Source organism: Enoplosus armatus, chromosome 5 (genome assembly GCF_043641665.1).
Source record: "Enoplosus armatus isolate fEnoArm2 chromosome 5, fEnoArm2.hap1, whole genome shotgun sequence".
Taxonomy (NCBI): Eukaryota; Metazoa; Chordata; class Actinopteri; order Centrarchiformes; family Enoplosidae; genus Enoplosus; species Enoplosus armatus.
Window position 1 is genome coordinate 2850912 of NC_092184.1, and position 25813 is coordinate 2876724.

Here is a 25813-nt window from a genome sequence, read left to right on the forward strand (position 1 = left end):
TATAGGTTTACATGTTGACCTCTATCCTGGAAACAGTTGCCATGCCCTACCTTTTATGGTTGTAGATGAGGTCATGGGAAAAGAAGGGGGCCAAAGAATGAGTTAGACATGGCGACTGTTGCCAGATCCACCACAAATAGTAAAACCCTGGAGTTAAAGAGATGTATATCCAACTGAGCATGCTTGGCTCCTTTCATTTTATGATTTCATCATTGTATTTGAAATCAGTTTAGTCTTTGAGTCTGGTTCTCTCACAGCCCAACGCGCCCTAAATGTTTAAACAGTCCGACTACAGAAACATTCTGCTCCACGTTTATAACAACTTGTACCAATCATAACCAGTTTGACAAGAAATATAAGTTTAGTGCATGGCAGATGTGCATGAGCAATCACAAATAATGGAGTTGTTTTGCAGTAAAAAAGGATGTCAAACAACCTGGTTATTTAGCTATGATGCTTAGAGAAACCTGCAGCTAGTCATTAGATGTTGCTGGTAACAGCTATCTAATCACTTTACAGAGCTTTTGTGAACACAATTCACACTCATCTGTTGTTCACCAACCAGTAGACACCGTATCATCCGTCTTGTATTAATGACTAGTATTGACTGGTCCATTATGCTAAAGGTTTAAACAATTTGTACAATAGTTGGCAAGTCTGTAGAGTGGCACAGTTGATTTTTCGAGCCCATCTTTAATTATAGCTATCAGTATACACTGTTGTGAACTGCAGTTCTTAAGTGAGGTTGTGTTGGCACTACTGCTTAAGACCTTCATCACATCTTACAAAAATATAAAGCAATTTCTGTTTTTGTGGGAGTGAGGAGTCTCGTTTCATTCATATATCTATAAGTCAAGGTCATCAGCTTAATGCTTTTGCAGCATTTGGATCGGGATGACTGAAAAATAAGGTGTGCCAAATTTAATAGGCTACAGCTCTTATTTCAGTGTGTCAGATACATATTTAATCATCATTCAAGTAAATACATAATATCCAACTATCGGATTGGACTCTGAATCGCCAGATACCCGATAGTAAAGGACTCAGCGGGATCAGGGCCAAAAAAAATGTCCCTGAACATCCCTAAATGGTGCCAGTACATTTTATTATTATATAATATTACATAAGAATTAGTGATATAAGTGAGATTACTACTAGTTTCTTTGTCATGAAAAAGTATGACTTTTAGATTTAGATTCAATCCTTATAATGTACCAACCATGAAGCAAAATAATCACATTTTGTAACTAGAAGGTAAATCCTGTTAAATCAAGCTGAAAAACTCAAAAGCTCATCTTAAAATACCGTCAGGCGTGTTGTGGTTCAATTTGAGATAACATGGAGACTCTCAAGTGCTCTTCACCATGCTACTACAACTCTGGACTGATCCGACTCAATGGCAAGGACCCTTGAGTATCTCAGAAAGGCCACAATGTTTTTGTCTCTCATAGCACTTTTTCATCACCAGTTCTGTCCAAGCATGGGAAAATCATCTTAGCCGGTTTGAACAAAACCGGGATTGTGGGTTTTAACTTTTTTGCTATGATAACAATAGAAGGCTACACCCCTTGAAATAGAAAAACAAACGCGAGGCCAAAATGTACGCCCAGGGAGGGAGAGTGATAAGAGCTCTTTGGGATCCAGAGATCTGTGGTCATTTAGTGCACACGTCACCCCTCCACAAATTGATTCCCATCAAATATTAATGAATGCGGACCTTAACCAGAGCCCTCTGAGCTGAGCTGAAGATAGGCATGGAGACACTGCCTTGTCCAGCATGTCTACATCAAACAGTCCACTGTTAACAGGTTAGAACAAAGTCTTTCCAGGCCCAAACACAATCGGATTGACCTCACATGGTTTCTCCGTACCACTGACTTTCAGTTTGTAGTCGTTGATTTCTTCAAAATAATATAGCAGCACATTTAACTGATTTGTTTTCCTATTTTCTTACTGGTATGAAATCTGCAAATGTAGTGTTTAGTTGGAACGGAACCTGTAGACTCTCTGGCCTCCATGGCACATCATTTTAAAGCCACAGCTCCGTACTACAAGCCTGATATTTGGACTGAATTGCCCATTCGCTTTCACCTCATTATGTATCCTGACATCGTGTTCAAGTGACTGACATATCGCTGTCACTTCATCATTTTTCCGTAAATCGACTTACAGCAATCAGTACAGCCATGTCAATCTCCTTTTTTGGGGCCATTTTATGTGTTGCTATATTTTTGGGGGGGTTTGGTCACAGAAAGATGACCACCCCTGATGATGCCAGCATCACATTTCACAAAAGATTGTCATTCACAAAATTGCAGATCAATGTGTGTGTCCTGCAGTCTTCTCGCATTCTCATGCATCAGGTAAACATGTCAAAACTGACACGAGACAAAATAATGTCACGTTTCAAGTCACAGCTGGCATGTTGCAGAGTTGGTGAAATGGTCCTGAACAGAAAATGGCACATTTTGACAAACTTTATATCTTGGATTTTTTTTTGTCTGTGTGACTTCAAGCAACTCAACTCATTTTCTTTTTTTCTTGAATGCCAAGACAACATGATTACACTTCTCATCGAAGCTAGAATGCATAGAAGCATCTCTGCTTTGTGTTTGTATCATAATGTAGTCTGATGTAGTCTGGTTTTCCTTCTCTATGCATTCTACAGTAGTTTTTACTCAGCACACAATCTACATGTCTGCTTTTACAGGCTTTGGTCCAACGTCATACCTCTCCCCTAAATGGGTCCTGATACAATTTGATGTAAGAGGAGGCCAGCCACAAGTTGCCTTCGGGGCAGCACAACTACCTTTTATCATGATAAACATTTTGCCCCACCTCCTCTCAAGTACTTTGCCCACAGTGCATTAAAGTCAACCCCCATGACACCCGGCAGAAAATGCCTCTTGCCCTCTACAACCACCAGCACTCTTCGTTCTCCACCATCCCGCAGCTTCGGGTCTCTATCTACATGAAAATCTCAATCAGTGGGCAGCCAGGCCCCAGAGCGGGACCATGTCTTAGCATTAACATCAATTACCTGGCCTTGATTTAGCGGAGGCCCTGCCTTGCTGAGTGACTTGCTCCATTACTTATCCCAGAGCAGGGAGCCATTCCATCCCTCCTCCCTAACTCTCCATTCTATTTGTGATCTTGACGTCTATCCGATTCTCTCTTATCAGCCATTGGTGATACAGAACACCACCTTGGGTAAAGGAGGCCCAGCAATGAATAATTGACAAGCTGGAGGCCATTAAGAGCATCAGCCTGAAGGGAAGTGGTCATGTGACTGGCAGAAAGGTTTTTTGTCACATCACATTTAAAGCCAAGAAGATATGTGTGTGTGTGTGTGTGTGTGTGTGTGTGTGTGTGTATGTGTGTCACTTGTTCAGCAAGTGTGGGTGCAAATGATTTCAGATTGATGACAGGAAACAAACAAATGGAATATTTGCGTCCATGGATTGTCTCCCTCATTTTATTGTACTGTTAGTATATGTGTCTGGCCTTCAGTCTTAGTACTGCTCCAAACATAGCCCTTTTTGGAGGAGAGTAACATTCAAACACTATTAGGGGTGAACAATTGGTGACAAGTTATGATTTGAATATGTGCACTGGACTGTGTAGTTATACTTGTTCAAAAAGACCAACAGAGGGCTAAGTTTTGGAACAATCTAGCTTGCTTTATAAATAAGTTAGCTGTGTAAATGACAGACAGCTGGTTAAACTGTTGTCGTAATTTTCCAGTTAAACCTTTTTGAACATATCTCACAATTTCTTTAGATTCTCACCTTTTTAAAAAGCTCTGAATCGAGACCCCTCCCGATTCAGGATTCTGGGCTGGTATGCTCCTTTTAGTCATTAAATCTAGCTCAGACAGCTACAGTACAGTGCAGAGCTCGAAATAGTAGCATTAAGGGTCCTGAGTCAGATGTCAAGACTTTTACATTGTCAGACCACAGACTTGACTTACCAGCAGCTTGTTATTATTACTGCAAGTGGGCAACTATATACCAATGAATATAACACCACTTTTGAATGGCATCATTATTATTGAATATTGAATATTGAATGAAGTCGTCAATGTAATATCTTACTTAAAGGTTCCCTGTGGAGTTTTTATTTTATACATCTAGTAGCACTAGGTGCTGGGTCCCTGTTTTGTCTGTCTGATGCACGTGGCTGATGCGATTGCTGACTGCTAATGGTGACGGGCTATTCCACTGATCTACAGGTGGCGGAAACACGCCATGATACGCAGCAATGCACCAACAAAGGCGGGGAAGACAAAGACGGCTAGCAAGTAAACATGGATGTAAACAATGCAGGATTTAAAATACTTTAAAAAAACGGCCTTTGCAAATGTTGTACGAGAAAGGAAAATCATTCAGCATGGATACAAACAAAGAGTTATGACGAGAAACACTGAACATAAACTTAAGTTTTGTTTTTTTTACAAGAAAACTCTACAGGGCACTTTTAATGTAAGCTAAAGTGGTAATATCTTCTGTAGAACATTATTAATTTATTTGCCTTTTCTCTGACTGCCTCCCTTGGACGACACTTACAACAAGCACCTTTATTACTTCATCTGATTTCTTTCATGTAGAAATAAAAAAAAAACAAGATTTGTGATTATGCTTGGTACAAATAGTTGGGTTTGTTAGCATGTACAGTGTACCCAATGTCCCAGAGCGCAAGTTGACACCAGGGGTGGGGGGGGGTCTCGATTTAATAGTCCAAAACCCAAAGATTTTTAGATTACAAACATATATAACAAAGATAAGCAGCAAATTGTGACATTGGAGAAGCTGGAACAAGAGAATGATTAATTTTCACATTTTCTCATTAAAATGATTTAGGATACACATTCACCTACAGTAAGTGATCATCCAACATCAGGTGTTCATACGGCATTCATAGGAAATTCTATTTAGACTGTTATTCTGGCACCACTTTAATCAAGATGGTCACCGGTTGGCGATGTTGATGCTGCTGTTAGTTTAGCCAATGAGTGAGCTTTTACTGATCTGGACTCCTGACCTATGAATACCATTTGTATCAAATGTATTAATAGACAAGTGGTTCCCAACCTTTTTGGCTGATGACCTATTAAAATGAAGCATTGTCTACTTGTCGCAGCTTATGGCCTCAATGTGGACATGAGTTGTGGTCAGTTGGACAAAAAAAATGATTTTTTTCCTTCTGGGGTTATTTTATTTGAAGGATTTTTAGATGCCTGAAAATATGAATACTGTTCACATCTGTTTTCAGAAAGCTCAGATGTTTATCTATGATACAGATTTTATATATAGGAAAATCTATTTCCCAAGGTGTAGAGGTTTGGCAGTGCTCTCACATGACTGACAAGGATCCATACAAGAGAATATGGTGAGGTGTGTGTTGTGTTTGTGTGTGTGTGTGTATAGAGGAGATCCTCATCTGACATGATGGTGAAGCTGAGCTGCGTTCGCCACACTCTGTCTTTGTCTTTATCAGTTTATGCTGCACGTCAACACTTAGCAGCCTCTTGGGTCTTGATGGAGTTACCTAAAGTGATTCCCTACCCATTTGTTGCAGAGTGGATATTTGGATCACGGCCCGACTCTCAGAAACCATCTCCACCATCCTCCTGAGATGACAAAACCAGCTCACTCTATTAATCATGCAGGAGACTATACCCGTACAGTGTAAAGATTCAATTGCAAAGTAAATGGATTAGAGGAAAGTGAATTGGCATATTGAGGTATAGAGTCAGACAGGAAACATAGGGAAGGGGAAGCTGGACTGCAGGCGGTACAGTAAATAGACGTGTGTGGGGAGAGAGAACAACCTGAAAAATGTAAAGACAATCTGGGGGATCAAAAGAAGTGGCTTTTTGGTTTCTGTACACCAGAAGAGGCTTTTACTTCACAAAAATAAAATGTTCTTCATACCATTTTTTAATTTCTTATTCTCATTCAATTCTTTAATGGGTGTTGCTGTAGTTTACTACATATACATGTCATTCAGCATGTAATTGTTTTTAATGGCCGTTGGCAACTTTTTAGCTCCCCACAGTCTGTTCTGTAAATCTGACAATACAACATTATTAAAGCCTCAAGTGGCGTTACAATGTGTACAGCATAAAACACCCTCTGTCCTTCGACCCTCAACTCGAACGAGGAAAAACCAAAAATCCCAAAAATCCTCTTTTAACAGGGAAAAAATGGAAGAAACCTCAGGAAGAGCAGCAGAGGAGGGATCCCTCTCCCAGGACGGACATGCCATGAATGTCGAGTGTACAGAATAGATTCACAACAGAAAATCGTAGTATATGTAATTATGATGACCAAGCGTAGATTCAATTCAGTTTTGTCACACCCAGTCTAACTATAATGCAATATGGTATTTGGAGCTTGTATAATATCTAAATGTGTTCCAGCTGATGCTTGTCAGTCATGTTCAAGTCAGTTAAAAGGGGTTTACTGTATTAATGGTATTAATAGGATGCTATCAGTGTGCCCCTTGGTTTGTTAGGTTGCTAATTTTACAGAGTGCGGCCATCTGCATCATCACACATCTGGCATGAAATCCCTCCTGCTGGTCAGTGGTGGTAAACTTTGCTCATTCCAGAAAACAAAAGCTGCAGTCCGGCAGCTCCAGTCACCTCACTTGTTGAATATTTAATTTTAGACAATTAATAATTTTCCTCGGTACAACATAATGGTGGATTCCTTAAAAAAAACCACACACACCCGTGGCTGATGGAGGAGAAGGACGAGGGAGCATTACAAGCATACATTGATCTTAATTTCACTGTCAAGAAACCTAAATTTCTCTAAAAACTAACAATTGCTGATTACATGAAGTGATTACAAATGCTAATGTCATGCAGTGAGGGGTGGTCACTAAACAGTGTTAAATATGGGTAAATATAAGTACTAGAAGGCTCAAAGGGAACTGTGTGTGTATTAAGTAAAAACATTGACTTATTGACTAATTGAAATGATGCATTTGACCAAGTCTTAAGAAACCTAACGGACGGTAACAAGCTGAAACGAACATCTTTTGTTCTGTTGTTAGGGTGGAGAGGTCAACAGACCAGGTCATCAAGCCTGTCAATGTGGAGGCCTTGTCCAAGTGGGTGGGGAAGATCCCAGCTGACGTGGTGAGGGACATGGCCGTCATCGCCCCCATGCTGTCCAGACTGGGCTACGATCCCCACGCCAACCCTCCCAACTATGGCCGACCTGACCCCAAAGTCCTGGACAACACCAGAAGGGTGAGTACTGACCAGAACATGAACATAGTTTTTTTCCTATGTTCGTAGTTTAGTTCTCAGTCAGTCTTAAAGAGGCTCTTTGGAGTTTTTTTTTAACTTTTACCTCTAGAACTTTAAATAAATTATCCTGATGGAAGTCACAGTTTTGTAAAGGAATATTTTAAAGGAATACTTCAACATTTTGGGAAATATGCTTATTTGCTTTCTTGGGTGAGAAGATTGATGCCACTCTCATGTTTGTATGGTGATTATGAAGCCACAGCCAGCAGTTGGTTAGCTTAGCTTAGCATAGACAAAGGCTCCTGTTGAAGTCATGGGCCAAGAAAAAGCTGCTGAAAAAGATGCTTTTGTCCAAAGTGACAGTGTTTTTCCCATACACATACATTTGGTTTTCAGTGTCTTAAAGAAAATTTGACATATGGGCAGGAAGAAGATCCAGAGATTGAACAACCACCCTTACGATCATTGGCCCGACCCACTCTTAACATTACATAAACTTTCCGCTTGTGCATGGGCTCGGCCTTCTTTGCTTCGGCAGTGATGTCCTTGCCAGACATCAAACCCTTCTCATATCTAGACATCCGCTATTTTCGGAGCAGAATATGTTTTATTAAATCCTTTTCCTCAAGCTGAGCTATCAGGTGACATGCTCTACAGCTCCTCTCTTTGGTTTGCATGGTGTATGTCTGAGCTAGGGGACACCATGCTGTTTTATTTTTATCTCTCAAGGTCTGTGGAGGCCGAGGTTTCAAGGTCCTCCTGGAGCTTAGATGCACAATTTCTCAATGTGCTCAATTGGGCAATAAAAGAGGTGCTAACATCAATAAGTCATGATAGCACTAATTTTGAACCATTGGTAAATGACTGTAAATCATCAAGTCCACTGGGGAAAAAGATGACTTCACATTGCACGCTGCCCTTGAAGACATTAGCAGACGATCTAGGAAGAGAGTGGCTGTACTTCAGTTTGAAATTCCTTACTTCCTGGACAGCCTGAAGTCAGCGGCTGAGAGGAGGACGAAAGACAAAATCAAAGCCATCTTGCATAACCCCTCTCGCCCTCTTTACAATGAGCTGTGGCAGATGGGCAGCTCATTCAGCCACTGGATCATCCCACCCAGGTGTGAAACAGAGCGCTCATTTGTGCCCTCTGCCATCACATTGTACAACAGCAGTGGAGACCATCACTCTGACCAGTTCGCCGTCGTTTTGGTACTGTATTATAGTCATTGTTGATATGAAAACAAGGTTTAAAAAACGGTGAAATGTTTCTTTATATGTGTTGTTTACAGTTGGTTTAGCAGCTTAGTGGTGATACAGACTGAAGAATGTCTGTCCTTTGAGTGTGTGTTTTCCCAAGTTTGACCTCTCTCCTGTTGGACTGCTGTCCAAACATTTCTGGCTGATTTGTTGCTCCTAAGCACAAAGCCTGGAACTCTTTCCAGGTATCTGGGTATTTTCCTAAAACATCTTGTCTGGTCAGTCATAGTGCCTATTATTGTCCACACCATACCATTACCATACTTATTCATAGTGCTTATATTTCCAAGCAAACCTGAGACATAAAATAAGTGTACCAGAGAGAACTGAAATACATTTTTCTGAGGAAAATGCAGCCACACTCCTAAACTAGCAAATGTAAAAGTTTACTTTGAAGTTGAGCTGTGTGTCTCAGTGACAGAAGCTGCTCCATGGTTGCAGTGATATTTTAGACAATTGTGTGCCTCCAAATTTGGGAAACCCATTCCTCTTTCAACATTACCACATGCACAGAGTAAGGTTAATAGTTTAACCTAACTGATACTGGATTTTTGAGAGTTAGACGACACTAAGTCTACAGCCAAGCTAGTGGCTCTGTGAAGCTGTACGTGGGCACAGTGGTGCTTTGAGCTAAAGGCCAGCATGCTGTTTATCAGGTTTAACATTTGCCATGTTCACCATCTTAGTTTGGCATGTTGCGATGCTAACATTTGCTAATTAGCATCAAACACAAAGGGCAGCTGAGACTGACAGGAATGTTATTAGTTTTGCGGGTATTTGGTCATAAAACAAAGTACTGGACACATTAAAATCTTGACCCATCCAGTAGTTCAAGACATTTCACTCAAAACCACAAATGGCATCTCTTGTTGATGCTCGAAGACAGTCAGATGATGTATAATGACGTTTTTTCCCCTATCCCAGAATGACAATGGGTTAAGCCGGACCTTTGTCCAAAGTGTAGAGATTGGTCTGTAGATGTTGAGATATTTTACTTGATAAGTAAAAACTTTGTCCTGCTGGTAGTGCCAATTGGAAAGTCCAAGGGATCACAAAATCAGTAGGATTCATCCATTCTTTCCTCTGAGAGCCATGAATGTGTGTAAAAATGTCATGGCAATCCATCCAACAGTTGTTGAGATATTTCACCCTGGACGAATGTGGTGGACCGACTGACATTGCCATCCCCACAGCAGCCATGCTGCTAGCGTGGCTACAAACTCTGATAGCAATATATCGGCTCATAATACTTACTTGCAAAATACTTTTTTGCAAAAACACACACATCTAGTTATAGTCTATTGGTCCGTAAAGAATTGATTTTCCCAGTCCATCCAGCAACAGCTGGAACACTGACTGCGAGCCAGCTTTATTGCTCAACATCAGTGTTGGACCTCACTAATGCTCTTGTGGCTGAATGGGAGCAAATCCCTGCAGCCAGCTTCCAACATCTGGTAGAAAGCATGAAACCAGAGGAGGCTGTCATAGCAGTAACTTAATACCCATAGACAACTTGGGTGCAACGTTTAGGTGTCCACATACTTTTGGCCATGTAGTATAAAATGCTTTTACACTTATCTTTGATAGCTGAACATTGAAACAAGCTATGACTAGATTAAGAAGATGGAATAGGCAGTTGTTTAGCTTGCCCTCCATTTTTCACAATGCTCTCATATGCAGTTACACATACAAACTCATACAGTATGAAAGAGACAGCAAAGTACTGTTACACTAATGAGTAGGTCCATGTTCTCGTCAAAGTATTACTCTGTCTCGCCTGAATTGCATCAGTAGCATGGTGTAAGTCACAGTAACTGAAGCCAGTTATCTCATCAGCAGTGTTTGTGCCACATGTGTGTGTGTTTCGGTTTCACAAACAGGGGGTCCTCTCGGGGCCTGCGATTTATCTTGCCGCAGTGATGTTTCAGCAAAGCGTCGACACTATTTCCTGCCATTTCCCATCCCAGCAGGAAGTGTCTCCCTGGTCGCAAAAAGCAGTGACTTGTACTGTACATCAGCACAACTACACAACACCCAAGGGCGAGAATCTGCCAACTCAGTGAAACCTAAATATCCAAGGCAGACTGTTAGGGGGAGAGGGGTGTAGCAGAATAGGAGCATTTGCAGCTCAGTCTAACAGAATGCATTTGTAACTAAGAATAGGTGTTTTTACTTTATTCTTGATTTGTGGTCTGCATATAACATTTTACAATAGTTTGGATAATGTCCTCAAAGTGATGGCTTTCATACTAGATGTTTCTCAGTGGGTTGTGTGGTTTGGTTTTGTCTTTGTGGATCCATTCTGATGAGTGCTTAGTGAGTTTGTCTTTAACCCAGTTTGGAGTTTTATCCCCGTGGACTTTTCAGAAGGATTTGGACTGCTTTTTCCATTTCTTTGAGGGGGACCGAAAAGGGGGAACGGGGACGCAAAGAAAGAATGAATCTGGTGCAATTCGTCATGTTGACGAGACCATCATGACTCAAACGGAAAACATTTGGAGTGAGAGTTTTTTTTTCATTTGGGTATTACTTGGAAAATGTGTCTGACCACAAACAGAGATTGAATTTACAGACAAGGCGGCAGAGTTGCAAAATACCCTTTTCTATTTTTAAACTTTAAAGCGAATGTAACTTTTTTGATGGCTGATGTAGCTCAGTTTACTGTTCATACTCACATTATAAGCCTTCGAATTCAAAGCTGCCGTGTGTCATCTGAGTCCCATTTCGTCCATTCCTGCGACCAGGCATTAGCCAGGAGTAGGCTGGGTAGCAGGGTAGCCTTAGGTCCAAGCTGGGTTAACTTAGCTCTTATCCCGGCTCTCTTCTCCGGTGGTCTGGCTGGGTGGTCAAGATGCCGGGGACAGTGAGTGAGCACTTAATCCAATCCCTGTGCTTTCTTTTCCAATGCTGATCAGTGTATTTCTGTCATAGCTAATACGTACTTCAGCAACAAAGGCAAAAAGAACAAAAACAAATTAAAACAAAAATGTAGCGAAGTTTGAAGGAGCTACTGGCCGCAGCGTCTGCACACACCGGCATCACGAGCACATGGCCCTATGACTTTAGAGAGACTGCTTGCAGTCATTGCAGACAGCTGTTGCTGATCAATAGCTCTAACACGTTAAAGCCAACTGCCTCTAAAACCACAGCACATTTACCAAAAGACAAAATGCTGGACTGTTACTTTAAAGCTGAGTCAATAAAACGTATGTAACCAGTTTTCTATCAAGGCTGCCGTGTGTGTGTGTGTGTGTGTGTGTGCTGGTCAGATATCAAATCCTCATGCTGTTCCGTCCGTGTTATCACCATGTTGTGCATGTTAATGCTTTTCAAATGTGCCTGTGATCCTGTTGACATATTTTGGATGCAGTGAATATCCATGTCTGTGTGTGCTGTACTTCCTCCACCTCTGCTCTCTGAAATAGTAAACACTCACAGTTACAGACTTGCGTGTCTTCATGACAGTGTATGCCTGTTGAAGCTCATTTTCTCTGATTTACGCCGTGTACATCTGCGGGTTATTAGTTTGATTTCCCTGCATCAAACCCAGCTGCAGGGTTTATATTATTGTTTACTTGCCCCTCCCTGCCCTTCCTCCTGGGCTGGAGTTCCTGCATACAGAGGAGGATCTCCTACCAGCCAGGTCCAAGGGAACAAAATGTTTCTCACAAGGCCCTGTGGTCTGTTTGCTTATCGAAAATTGGAACGCTTAAGGACAACATTGTCTGAGCTTTAGAATCTGCTTTAATTCAGCAGCATTTGAAATATATATGTTTTTATACTTTATGGGGACATTTACTAGGCCGGGGTACTGAACCTCAATAGATTTTGAGTACCAACCGAAATGTGTACATAGTATTGAAAACTTTAAAGTATCAAAAATTGTATGTTATACATAATGCTTTGTTCAGATATTTCCGGATTTAAAGCTGCTTAGGTATTTTTTTGGCCACTTGGGGGCGGCAGAGCAAGTTGGTATGGTGAACATGTTAGCAAACAGTTGCTGTGGAGCAAAACTCTGTCATGATTCTGGCCACCTCACAAGTCTAAGTCCAATATTCACTCTCCTTTTAGCTTTGTTTTGGTCATCAACTAAGAAAAATATGTTTTCTTTAGCAGCTCCAATATGTTTAGTGACGTAGTAACTTGAACTGAACATGAATTTGGTGAATTTGCATGTGGCGTCATTTTAAAGGCTACGTAGTCTCGCTTCAGTCTCTCCTGTGTTTGACCAGTGTGGCTTGTTGTGTTAAATGAACACAACAAGCCACACTGGAAAGTATTGCTTAGTACCAACTCGAGGATTGTTTGAAAAAAAAAAAAAAAGATACCCAGCTCTATTTACCACTATTGTCCAAGAGATTTCATGTCAGTGTGCATGGCATACATAAACTAGTTGCCATGCTGAATGTCGAGACACGTGTGTGTGTGGCTGTTTTCCCTGGTAACTCATGCTAATATTAATTTGTTCCTCATTCAGGGTATTTTAATTGTACTCCTCTAAATTACTCAAGCTCAAGGTATTAGGTAGAGGTTTTTTTCTCTTAATACTGGGGATGTTACTAAATTCAAGGCCATACTCCATTAGTATGGTAGCACCCCCCCCCCCCCCCGCCCCCCAAAATTCTGCGTTGCATTGCATAAGGCATCTGGCTACCAGCCCTGAACTAAACCACTGTATGATGAAGCCACATGTGGAAATGCTCTCTCTGCTGTCTTGAATTTTCACCCAGCCCCATCCAAATATTTACCGTCTGTCTCATCTCTTCTTCAGCAATGATTTCACCACAGGATATGCAGCCGGGATCTAGCTGCTCAGCATAGAAATAGTTTGGAGGCAGCCATTGAGCAGAATGTTCGAGTTGTGGAGACCGAGCTATGTGGGTGATTAAGGAAGCTTGACCTGTTGAGAGCAGCCTCATCTCTGTGGTGCTTTGTTGTTGTTGGTTTTTTAAATTTTTTTTTTTTTTTTACTGTGAGCCAAGACCCGTCTTAAAGGTAATCCCTCTAAGCAGTGTCTGCCCCGTGGTCAAAGCAGTTAACAGAGTCAACGCATATCTCCCTGAAATCTCTTGTGTCTATTGATTTAACCTAGAAAGGTTCCAGTTGTACAAAGCAATGGTAAATATCTAATTGTAGTCTTTCTTGTGCGCATGCGCCACCCGTGCATACGGCCTGTTACAGTCGCTCCTGTTTGTTTTCTTATTTTTTCTTTTCTCCTTTATTCCTTTATCATAACTCCGTATTTTTCTTTATATTCTATTCTATTCTTATTTTTGTACATACTCTCATTTCTAAATGTATGTGTACTCTTGAATGGGAGCACCGGTTCTGTATAATATATGTTGCTGGGACCCTTCTGTTTTTTTAAACCAGCCACTTAAATGTAAAATGTCCAAGTTTTCTAAAGAAAATTTGACAAATTTAACCCACGTTTAATACAATTTTACATCAGTGGTAAATTTAACATTATTAATAATATTCATATATGATTTTAACATTCAAAAGTGGCATTATATTCAGACTGACTAGTTAGCTTGAGCTAACGTTGCCATTGTCGAAATGACAGAAGGTCACAGCTTTGCATCCTGGAGATCCAAATTCAGAGTTTTTAGAGGTTTTAAGCGTGTTATATGCTGTTATAAGGATGTGCTTCACAGTTTAACAGGGAGATTCCGACATCTCTGTTGACCAGCTGTCTGTCATTTACGTTTGACAGCCACCTAGCTACCTGTCTGAAACTGGCGTAAGCCAATCACAGAGATTGTTTAGGTTCAGCGGGGTCTGGCCTTAAAGTTGCAGGTACTGGCTTTGGAACTCTTATCACGGAATTGAAGCTAATAAGATGATAAACGAACAAATTGCATGTACCTTCAACTGATCCCAAGCATCTGTATGTATCTTGAGATCTCCACTAATTACGTTTGTCGTTACCTTGACAACACCTGGACTTCTGCTCTTTGTCCAGGCTTCATCTCTGACTACTGGTCAGTCGAGATCGTTCCAGCTTGCTGTAAATGAGGCTCATCGGGCCTGGCTCTTGAAGCCGCAATCAATAGCTTTTAAGTGGCTTTGCAGTTGTGCTGATCCCTGGTGAGAAATGGATATTGGGATCAATAAGTTCTCAGTTTCTCCACAGTAACAATAATAAGATGAGTTAGTGGAGAGATGAGAAAAGAATGTCTGTAGAGTTCCTTATCCGGTGTGTTGTGTTGTAGGTCTGTGGCTGGACCTTCTTTCTTCATATTGATGCAAGGACAGTTAATGATGTGCAGGCTAATCACATCATATTGATTCAGGGCCATCGCCTGTGCTCGGCCATCATGGCGCTCTTTGGCTCTTAGACCTCAACAGGGACGGGGATAGTCATGAAACCATCGGCTGGACGAGCATGGAAAGAAGAAAGTGGCTGAAAGATTTATTAATGAGGACCTCACATGAAGTGTTTATTGATCAGTCTGTCTTACTCCTTTAGCTTGGATCAAGAGTTGAACTGAGCTGAGTTTCCAGATGTAAGAGTCAAGAATCGTTTTAGAATCTTACTGAACGTCATCATACAGTCAGTCACATATGGCTGGGGTAAAATAGTTTATAGGGGGTCAAAATTTGGATCTGAACCAGTGGATCTGCGTCCAACAGTATTTGTAATTTTCAGCCATTGACCAAGTGTGTTGAGGTTTCATAGTAAGGCAGGATTTGAACTTCTCTATGAAGCTCCCCTTTTCATTTCTCATACAGTTTCTTCCATTACTTTTTGCATGTACAATGACACAAAAGACATATTTTTTGGAGAGAGACTGGGGAAGCAGAGGGGTATAGACGATCGGGCAGCGCGTTTTTAAGAATGCTCAACCTTCTTTAAGCATGAAAAGGGCAAATGGTAGGGTGCTGTGTACTGTTGGCTGCCTTTAGGTCCTGTATTGTCACACCAGTTGTCAATACCTGATTAAGGCTAAACTTTTCAATACTAGTGTTGATAGCTTTGGTACAAACAGCAACAATACTTTGAGACCTTACTTTCAGGAGTGTAAGAATGTTTTCTACAAAACCTTTTTTGTCATTCAGCAAAAGAAGCTTTCAGCAGCTCCAAGTACGTCTGTGCACACCTAGCATTAACATGCGCCTCCACGTGTCTCGAGTGACCACTTGTGATCGGATCTCACTTCCCCGCTCTATCTGCAAATAAACACGTGCATCATTTCTGTTTGCAAAGACCAAATACGTTGTTGTTTTTAACCTTTTTAACCTTTAACCCTCATCAGACCACAAATTACTTAGGCTGGAATAGCAACAGACGCCACCGGGGTGTTTCTGTGGGCCGTGCCTCACTGATTACTGTGAAAAAACACAACTTTATAACTTTATTCACTGATTTTGGTGAAACTGGATTGTATTTTATGGAGAAAATATTTTGTGTTTTCCCTCTGATGTCCTCCGGTTGCTCTGCCTCAACAGATAGCTTTAGTTGTTGGTAATGTAACCTCTAACTGTAGCTGTAGCAGCTGGAGGACATTAGAGATGAGAGCCATTCCGATGGTGCTTGACCGGTTTGTCTGTAACCCAGTTTGTGAAGTTTTAGCCAATGTAAGATTGTATTTAGACCCCCCTGGCAAAAATCTGGCTAGGAAATGAAAATCATCTGAGATTTTTCCTCAAAAACTCGACCCACACTCTGAGGTTTTAAAATGGTACACTATAATGACTTTGTATCATCAAACTCCTAGTCAGTCTAAGATGATGAATTTTTATATTTTAAGCTTAGCACAGTCCTGGTACTGGAACCCCCCCGCCTACATAAACAGCCAAGCATGCCTACACACCCAGCCCCCTGAGGAGTTTCAGTGTGCAGTTCAGATAGAAGCATTTTGTTTGAGGTAACAATATCCCAGGAAGGTTTCCACCCATAGAGGGTGGAAGTAGACTGGGGTGCAGCTGAAACATTGTCCCCAGCCGATCGTGGCTCGACACTGGCAGCTTTTCAAACGCACTGGACTGTTACCACGTTTAACCCCCCAGGACCGGGGCTTAGTCACAGAGAGCTCCAGTCATAATACTGAGGCTGAACCACAGCAGGGTTTAGTTTGGCACTAGCAGACTGGACTGACCTGGTGCTTGTGCCAGCAGGTACCTTGGCTGACCCAGCTGTGCTGAGGCATGCTGTGGCTAGTTTTCAGGGTTTCTGCTCACCTACAGAGTTGTCTTGTGAATGTTTGATCCTCTTACTTCAGTGGTTCGGGTTAATGGTTGGAATATTCTCTGTGGTTGTTGCACCCAAAATGCCAGATTTTAATTCAGTTCAATTTCCATGTAATTTGTATAGTGCCAAATCATGATGATTGAAATTAAAAAAACACAAACTCATAAAGAAAGCTCCTCAATGGATACCAAAAAATGAGACGTGTTTAGTAGTGCTGAGACCATCAGTTTGTGGGTTTTTTTTTGTGTCAAATTACTATTCCCAAAGTCAAGAGTGAACTTTCAAGCTCCATTTATAGATCATGGAGATAAACTTCTCTTTTTTTCAGTTTCACCCCAAGTGCTGACTTCCTATAGTTGTAATTAGAAACCAACACATTGTTTAAAGGAAAGAGTCTTATGAACAGCAATGTGCTACTCAGAGATGCCCTCACATTAGTTTAAAAAGGGGTCAGTTTGCTTTGTCAGGCAGCAAAGGATCATTTCAGTCAGTTGGCTGATTGGAGACTGAGCTCTGTGTTGGCAGGCAGAGGTCCCTTTGATCACACTGAGCAGTATTTCAACTTGTTTTATCTGACTCAGTAGAGACTGTAAATCCTCCACCTTATGAATATTCCTCCTTTCATGAGCATTTGAACAGATCCTTCAGAGGTAATAGACCTTGAGGTCAGAGTCTGCTGGACAAGAGCAGGCTGGTTTCAGGTTACTGCGGTGATCCCATCATGCAGACATGAAGTCTGGCCTCTCCCAGAGGCAGCCCTGCATCTCTCTCCGTCTCCTCTCTGAAGGTCGGATTGATCGGTGGCGTGCAAAGCTTGACAGCACAGCCTCTTCTGCGCATTTCCTAATCATACACCACTTGGATGTATTACCCCGAGCGTGTGACCTAGTGCACAACCACAGGGCATCCTGCTCCACGTCTCCTTCGCGTGCTCTCCTTTATTTATTTTTTTCTGCCTGAGCAGAAGGTTTGGACAGGCTCGGAGCAGTCTGGCCCGGAGCCTCTGTATGCTGGGGAAAGCTGCAAAATGGCACCCAGGAGGAAATCAGAAACATGCGCTTGCCTCTCTGCATGCATGAAGGCACACATGGGGGATTAAGGAATGAGTTTTGTGTTTTGGGGAAGTTTTAATCGTTAGCCCAGGAGGGGGGGGGGGGGTAAAGGACTTTTGACCCCCCTCACTCACCGCTGTGGGGTTAGGGTTGGTTTCAATTCAATTCCATTGAAAGATTTTCATTGATTATCTTATTACAGTACCTCAACACTTGCTACATTTGGCTATTGGCTCTATTATTATTCATAAAAAAAAAAGGACGAGAATGAGATTAAAATAATAAGTACATACCAATTCTGTATTTTCAGTTGATCTTTGCCCTTGTGTTCTGCCCAAATCCTCCGTTTGCCTGTGGTTGTTTTTTGATGTCGGGGATGTTTTGGGTTCAGTTGAGGTTAGTGGTGACAGAGAGAGGGAGTCAAAGCAACAGCAGCAGCGCAAAAGCTGTGAGGAAACCACCAAACAAAACCCAACGCGCAGCATCCTAAACTAAACCTGTGTTTGTGTTTGTGTGTGTATAAATACACACCTTTTTTTTTTTTAACTCAAATGTCTTCCGCTTGCGTTTCGTTTCCATTGCCTCAAGACAGAAATAACATCCATGTTGCACTCAAAGCACGCATGGACTTGTTTAACCTATTAAGCTTCAGAGGTGCAGTCTGTCCTTCACCACCCCGACACTTCATCAGATACACGCATTTCACCTCAGTCAACCAGGATGAAGAAATTGGCAGGTCCACAGCCCCTTAACTAGAGTTGCTAAGCTGTGATTGGACAGTCTCTGTTGGGGGAGTGGTTTAGCTAATGGTCAAATAAGTCCACTATAAGTATGTTGTACAAGGTTTACAATGTAAGTATAATAAATAAGAATGTAAGAAAATAAAGTATATATATATATATATACTATATATACTGTCTTATTCATTTGTTGGTTTACTTTTAATAATAGTATAATATGCAGTGTAGTAATGAAGTAAAGATAATGTACCTGATAGGATGAGATATACAGTAGTTTGAATGGGATGGCAATGATGAGAGCTATAGAAGAAAGGAGATCAAACGGGCTCATAACAGTTAGCGGTCTCTGTCTCTGCCGCCCCCTCATGTACTGTAGTAACTCGACACAATACTGCTGCTGCTGTCTCCTCCCGTTTCATGTCTTTATCCGTCCAACCCCTCTGATATTCAGCTTCTCTCCATCATCACACTGTTGTTGCTCAACCTTTCCTCCACATTCGTCTCTCTGGCTCTATGGCTGAAAGAACGACCTCGTGCTACAGTGTGTGTGTGTGTGTGTTTTTTTTGTTTTTTTTTCCACAGACACTTGCAATATCTACACAGGAAGTCACCTCCTCCATGTTGGATGGAAACAAGACACATGTTAGTAATCATCCACAAGGCTCCAGGACTAGTCCATAGATGTGTTGACTGTGTGGCTGAGGCCAGCGAGAAAGAGAGGGAGAGCCAGAGTTTCTTTTCCTGGAAAGACACATCCAACACACACACACACACACACACACACACACACACACTCAGGAATTTCTCTCCATGCACAGTGGACACCCTGGTGTGTCCTTTAAGATATTGACCCTCCTTCCCCCTCTCTCTGATGTGACCCTTGTTTTCACGCTCAGTCAGCCTTCTGTCGGTTCACTGTCAGTAGCCCCCCCACCCCACCCCTCCACACCTCTCCAGTCTGATCCCATGTCAGCTCCCTGGGGGGAAACTATGACGTAAGGAGCAAAGCAGAGCTTGTAATTCCTGGCTTTCGTCCAGCAGCCTCCACCTTTTTTAGGGTTCAAATGTTCACCTTGCATGACACAGTGCCCCCCCCACCCCCCAACCCCGAGTAAGCTACACACCGAGGTGGATGTCATCTGTCCGACTGTGTCTGCTCAGCTTGGGTTTTAAGCGGCGGTAATCACGTACATTTCGAGTGATGATTTAAGCTAATTCATTCAGTGACTTAATGAATAAATACCACCAGAGTCAACTGATGATCCAGTAAATCTTGACCATGCTGATTCATGCAGATTGTGGAGCTTTAAGCCTCTAAACCTGGTCCTTTGTTTTTCCAGGTATTTAAAGGTGAATTTCAGCTACCAGATTTCCTAAAAGAACAATCACAGGTACAGTAACATTTCTGCCTGTTGTTGAGCTTTATTTTATTTCTTTTATTTTTACAAATTCAAATTTATTTTTGGTTTGAGTTAAACCATCTGCAGCTCAGAGGAAGATCTCGTCACAGATTTCCATCTGCTCACAGTTACTCATCTCTTTGTGTTTTGACTTGAGTTTCTCGCCATACAATGCAGCCTTCTGTTGTTTTCTGGTCTCCGCTTCATGATTGTCTTCATTTTTTTTTTTTTTTGTTGGTCTTTAGTGGTTATTTAGTTTGCTAGTCTATTTGTGTTGTCTTGACGTCTCTTGGTTTAAGAGCCTGATGCTGGCTGCAGAGCGCTTCTGCCCTCCTCTGGTAGTTAGACAAATCTACATCTGTTTTCTACATTTTTTTTTTTTAGAAACACACTTCAGAAGAGTGTGTCTACTTTTGATTTGAAGTCAGTGAGTCCGCTGACTGTGGTCGTCTTCTTGGTGTTTCTTGACTTTGTGACAGAGCTGCCTGTCATCCTGAGAGCAGACACTGTAACTTCTGCCTGTCTGTGTTCTGCCCTGTGTTCCTCCACACAGATTCAGAAGTCTGCAGAGAGACCCAACCCCAGCTAGGAGCAGAGGGAGTGCCATCACCCCAACACACAGGTACAGCTGGACATGACAAACACTGTACTGTCATCAGTACAGTCAGCCGAGTTAGTTACTAGTTATAACAGTATACAAAATAGTTCAAAATCAGCTCCACCTCAACCAGCTGAGAATGCTGCTTATACATAAATACATCAGTAGAAATAATCAAATGATATAATGATACAAACACTTAGTGGACATTTAAGTACGTTTTGCTGATTATCCTTACTGACTTTAACTTAAATACTTTCGAAACACTACTTTTACAGTGTGGTATTTTAGCCATTAAGGATATGAATATATATAACTGTCCTTTATCACTCATCAACTACAAGTCAACAAGTACGTGGAGTTCCTGTAATCCCCATCGTCACATCGCCCAACTTCAACCTTGACAAACCTTTCCTTTAATCGTCAAAAAATTCAGATAATTCTTATATATATATATATATGAAGGTTTAAAGGAAAAGCTTGACATTTTGGGAAATGCACTTGTCAAAAGTTAGATGAGATGATCTGTAGCACTGTCATGCCTGTACGCTAAATATGTAGCTGGAGCCAACCGACATCACGCCGTTAAACAGGGGTTTATGTGCCGGACTATTTCTTGGCCAGGACCAGTTGCCAATGCAACCAGCAGACACTTCAGGAAGTTACTGCTCCCAGCCATAACCCCCCCCCCCCCCCCCCCCCCCCTAAAATGGTGAGTTGTTGTTTGCAACACAGGAGATATAACATGTTTAATCAGTGAGCTTTAGAGGTGATGGTAGGAAGAGTTTGTTACCTTTGGACAGAGCCAGGCTAGCCATTTCCCCCTGTTTCCAGTGCTAATGCTAAGCTAAGCTAACCGACCGCTAGCTCTAGTTCATAACGTACAGAGATGACAGTGGTATAGATCTTCTCATCGATCTCTCAGCAAGAAAGTGAATAAGGATATTTTCCCAAAATGTTGGAACTCTTCCTTTTAATAATGGTTAGTGGGCGACAGATTCAAAGCATATAATGTTTTCAGCTCGTAGAAAAACATGCTCAGAGTCATGAAATGTTCCGTCACACAAACGCACAACTTTGCTTTGGTTTGAACTAAGGCAATACATTGTCATGTCTCAGAACAGGACTCGGTGCAGCGGAGCAGGAAGTCGTGGACATCGTCTCACCCATCTCACCATCTGTGTTGGGCCTCGGCCCCCTTTTAAAGGTCACATGACCGCAGCAGGACAGTCTCCTCACCAGAGTCGGCCCCTCCTCCCGCGGGCTGCTACCACTCCTCATCTAGGGGGAACTCTTGGCCTTCGATGTTGTACTGTACAAAAAAAAAATAATACTAATACTTCTCACAACCACAGAATGTCTGCTGATTGTTATTTTTTGTGTCACATCACGCTCATCGAATTTTAGAAATGATTTCTGGCTATTTAGAAAAAACAACTCTGTGATTCTGTTGTAAGAAACTGCAGTGAACGGAAATCGCAAGTATTTATGAATGGAAAATTAGCTTTTGGAAGATGCAATACCTATTTTAATGTTACTTTTTTTTTTCATGCCTTTGTATTGTGCAATGTCATGGGTACTGATCAGTTTGAAGTATCAACCGTGATAAACGATGCTTTTTTTAAAAAAAACCTGCTGTTGGGTCCGTTTCTTTTAGTTTTCGAGAAAGAATTTGAATGTAACCGTTCAAACAAATATAAAGATGGAGAGGAGAAAAATAACAGAACATTGGAATTAAGTGTAAAATTTAAGGTGAAACTTTTTCAGTAAGCACAAGGTCTAAAACACCTCATGGTCCTTGATGGTTCTGAATACATTTGGATGTTGTTGAGAAACTGCATTCTTCTTTACATGAAAAAGGCTGGCAAAAGGAGGCAACCGCCCCAGAGCCTCAGACCCCCGGGGGCCCCAAGAAGCCCCACGTTCAGTGTGTCAAGAGGTTCTATGGAATTTAGAAGGAATCAACACCAATAAAGTACACTTATCAATTCAATCTTCAAATGAACTAAGAGGCATGGTTTCCTGAATTCCTCAAAAATCTGTTTTTAAAACCTCAGGCATTGGTTTGTACTGTGGTGCACGTTCCTCAAACTGGCCCGAACTAAGAACAGACAAAACCTGGAGCCAGATTATTATTGTAGCACAGAATACTCTCATGTACTTATTATTATCATAATATTACGTTACAGATTACAGAGTCAGAGCTACGCGTTCGACGTTGCGGCTATGCTATACTGCACATGCTTCTATCACACTTTATCAATACAAAATGTGTAACTTCTAAATACTGAGGGGACCATCTTTGTTTTGGTAAAGTGTCAACCAGATGCTGACTTCATGGTGTCAGTGCTCCACAGACGGTCCCTCTGTATCTAAATACGTGGATATTATAGGGTCACAGCTTTTGGTTAATCAGTTTCGACCCTGTCCACACACTATGGAGGCACCATTTTTGGAAACACCCATCAAACTCAAGAATGTCATAAAGTATGATAAAACAAGTATTTTTTTATTTAGTGTTTTATCGAAAACCTTCCTGTTGGATGCAGCAGGCAAAAATGGGAAGCCACAAACAGAGACAGGCTACTTAATGTGGTCATTTCAACATGGCTGAACGTAAAACGCTTCACGGTGACGAGCGTCAACAAGCCTTTTCCACGTTCTCACTTGGCACAAGTTGACCTGCAGAAACCTGAATGCTGGAGACCTGAAGCCAGAGAGCATCTGGAAAACGGACCTCGTGGAGCAAGCTCATTATCGGAGAAATGCCAATTCAAGACGAGGAGCACCTGCTGATCGGAGGCCAGTGTGACCCGGACAATCATGCGGGTAAGACAACTCGATTCATGATTTTTTTTTTTCTCCCCTGCCCCTAAATTCATGAAATAGCCTTCATAAAAAACTTTGAAAGCTTTTTGAGCACGGAAATGTTATTTACTTGACACCGAAATCTATTTATCGTTCCAGCAGGGGGCGACTCCACTGGTTCTAAAAATAAGTCAGATTGTATAGAAGTCTATGAGAAAATGACCCTACTTTTCACTTGATTTATTACCTCAGTAAACATTTTCCTGATGAGTTTATGGTATTAATCACTAGTTTCAACTCTTCTTCAATACAGCATGATGTTCATTTTGGAAATGACGGTGCCATTTAGAGTAAAATAGACGGTAAAGCAGGGTATGCTTTAGGGCGTGGCTACCTTGTGGGATAGCGGCGTTTAGTTGTACTAAAAGATACTCCAGGAGTCGGCTGTTCATTTTTTCCAGCTAACTTTGTTAGCAGTTACTTGGCACGGCGTAGCTAGGAGCCAGGTGCAGTCAGGTCTTCAGATTCTCAGATCCCCAGCTCCACCCTTTTGTCCTTATATGGTCACTTCTGGTTCCAAGATAGCAACGGCCAAAACGGCAAACTCAAGGCTTCAAAACAGCAGCGGAACTTCTTCTCTGTTGCATCAAAAGTTAAAAAGGAAAGAGAGCAGCCCCACGAATGAACAACCTCTTATTTAATAATACATTACATTCAAGGCAAATGATACATCCTTACCAATACATGTTCAGCAATGCAATCATTGGCTCTCTAAATAAATAGAAATTTGAAATCTTGAAGTCAGTGCACAACATTGAGAAAGAACACTTAACAGTCAACGTGTAACATAGTCTGCACACATTCTGCATTTCTGCACAGTACACACCTCCAACTAGTGCTGCTAAAACCAACATAAAAAATAGATCTCAAAATAAGTTATATATATGTTCTGACTGTCTTCATAGAAATATTGGGCTTTCGGTTCGTATTTACAGCAATATAGACTTTCTCAAACGACAGAGATTGCACAGTAGTCAAAGAATCCAAGATCACCATTTTCAAAAATATTTTACACACATAGGAAACAGTCAGTCTTCAAGATGCAGTATGAAATTGCACATTGTCGTCATGCCACAGAGGGGGCTGTTTCAAGGCTTTGGTACACAATGTCCTGATTGGAAGAAAAAAGCTCTGCTATGGGCCCTGCCCTGCCCCCCGCCTCCTCCCCCCTTGCCAGCCGTCCTCCGTCACCGTAGCTAGCCAGGTGGGGGAGGCCGTAGCGAGGTGCATCCACACCACCGCCCATTCCTGGGATCAGACTAGCGAATCAGAGAGCCGGGTGACTACAGTACACTTCAGGATTGGGGAAGACTCTTGGCACTTGAATCACAGGTGCAGGTCCGTGCTGGATGACCAATCATATGCAGCCGTGTTGGACTTTATAAAGAGGCGGGGAGGGTGGAAATTAAGGGTCACAATAATTGGGGAGATTGGAGACGGTATCAAAAATGTCCCAGATTCCCCTTCAGATACAAATGTGAATGTACTCTGTGCTGTTACTGTGAAGCCAAAACCAACCAACCGAATACTGAGTCACTGAACACTAGAGAAAGTTTGGCATTAAAAGCAGCTTCTTCTCAGGTATTAAAAAAAAAAAGAAAAGAAGAAGAAAACCTGGGACCACACAGATCTGTTATATAGACCAACCCAGTATGTTTTATTTTCAGAGGCTGGACTTCAGGCAGGAGGAGAATCAGGAGCCACACGGACGATTGCAACCACTTTTCCTGACAATACTGAGAAGTCTTCATGGTGCCTTCAGATCAGCGAGCATGTTTGACTCCACTTCCAAAGGCAAATGTGGATTCATTGATAGGAGAAGACAATACTATAATAATATATCCTATGAAAAGACCAAAACCAACAAAGAATGTATCCTACTAGTATTTATTAAAACACACAAGGTGTATTTTAAGAGGAATTGCTCTATTATGACCACATTATCTTATTAACAAATATGAAAGAGTAATATCAAATTCAAATTTCAAATTCAAATTAAAAAGTCGCAGAAATCCCAGGAAAAGAGTGACATATTCTCAGGAAGGAATCATTTTAAAATCAGGGGAAAACCTTCAACCCTAGGTTTGCTGCTGTAAATACTAAGTACAGCATCAGATGTGTATTAATCCGCCTCTGAAAATAGTCCCCAACAAATCTACTCTTGTTTGCGTTACGTTTGCTACAAAATTCCAGTCCCAGACCCAGTTTTAAAGTTAAATATTACATCTTCAGCAGGAACCAATGTGCTTGTGGCACAGAGAGACAGAGTAGGGAAGTTAGTGTTGGCCTTTTCATATTATACATTGACAACAACATAGAATAATGCCTGCTTTATTCTTAAAAGGAATATCCAGCTTTAGATACTGGTAAATAGAGTCAATGTCTTTCCATTGTTTTCTTAATCATGCTTAATCTTTTATTTTCTTATACCCTCAAC

The 25813-nt window shown here is 41.6% G+C and overlaps 1 protein-coding gene across 4 annotated transcripts in view; it reads left to right on the top strand.

Annotated features, from left to right (window-relative positions):
• tpst1 (tyrosylprotein sulfotransferase 1) overlaps positions 1-22123 on the top strand; it is a 41965-nt gene extending 19842 nt beyond the window's left edge. Inside the window, exons 3-6 of one of the 4 annotated variants that reach the window (XM_070905710.1) lie at positions 7063-7261; positions 19851-19901; positions 20464-20532; positions 21628-22123. In XM_070905710.1, coding sequence (XP_070761811.1) covers positions 7063-7261; positions 19851-19901; positions 20464-20499 — 286 coding nt within the window. In that variant the 3' untranslated portion in view covers positions 20500-20532; positions 21628-22123. The remainder of the gene's footprint in view (positions 1-7062; positions 7262-19850; positions 19902-20463; positions 20533-21627) is intronic. The other 3 variants (XM_070905711.1, XM_070905712.1, XM_070905713.1) reach the window with 3 other exon arrangements.
• The last annotated feature ends 3690 nt before the right edge of the window (positions 22124-25813 follow it).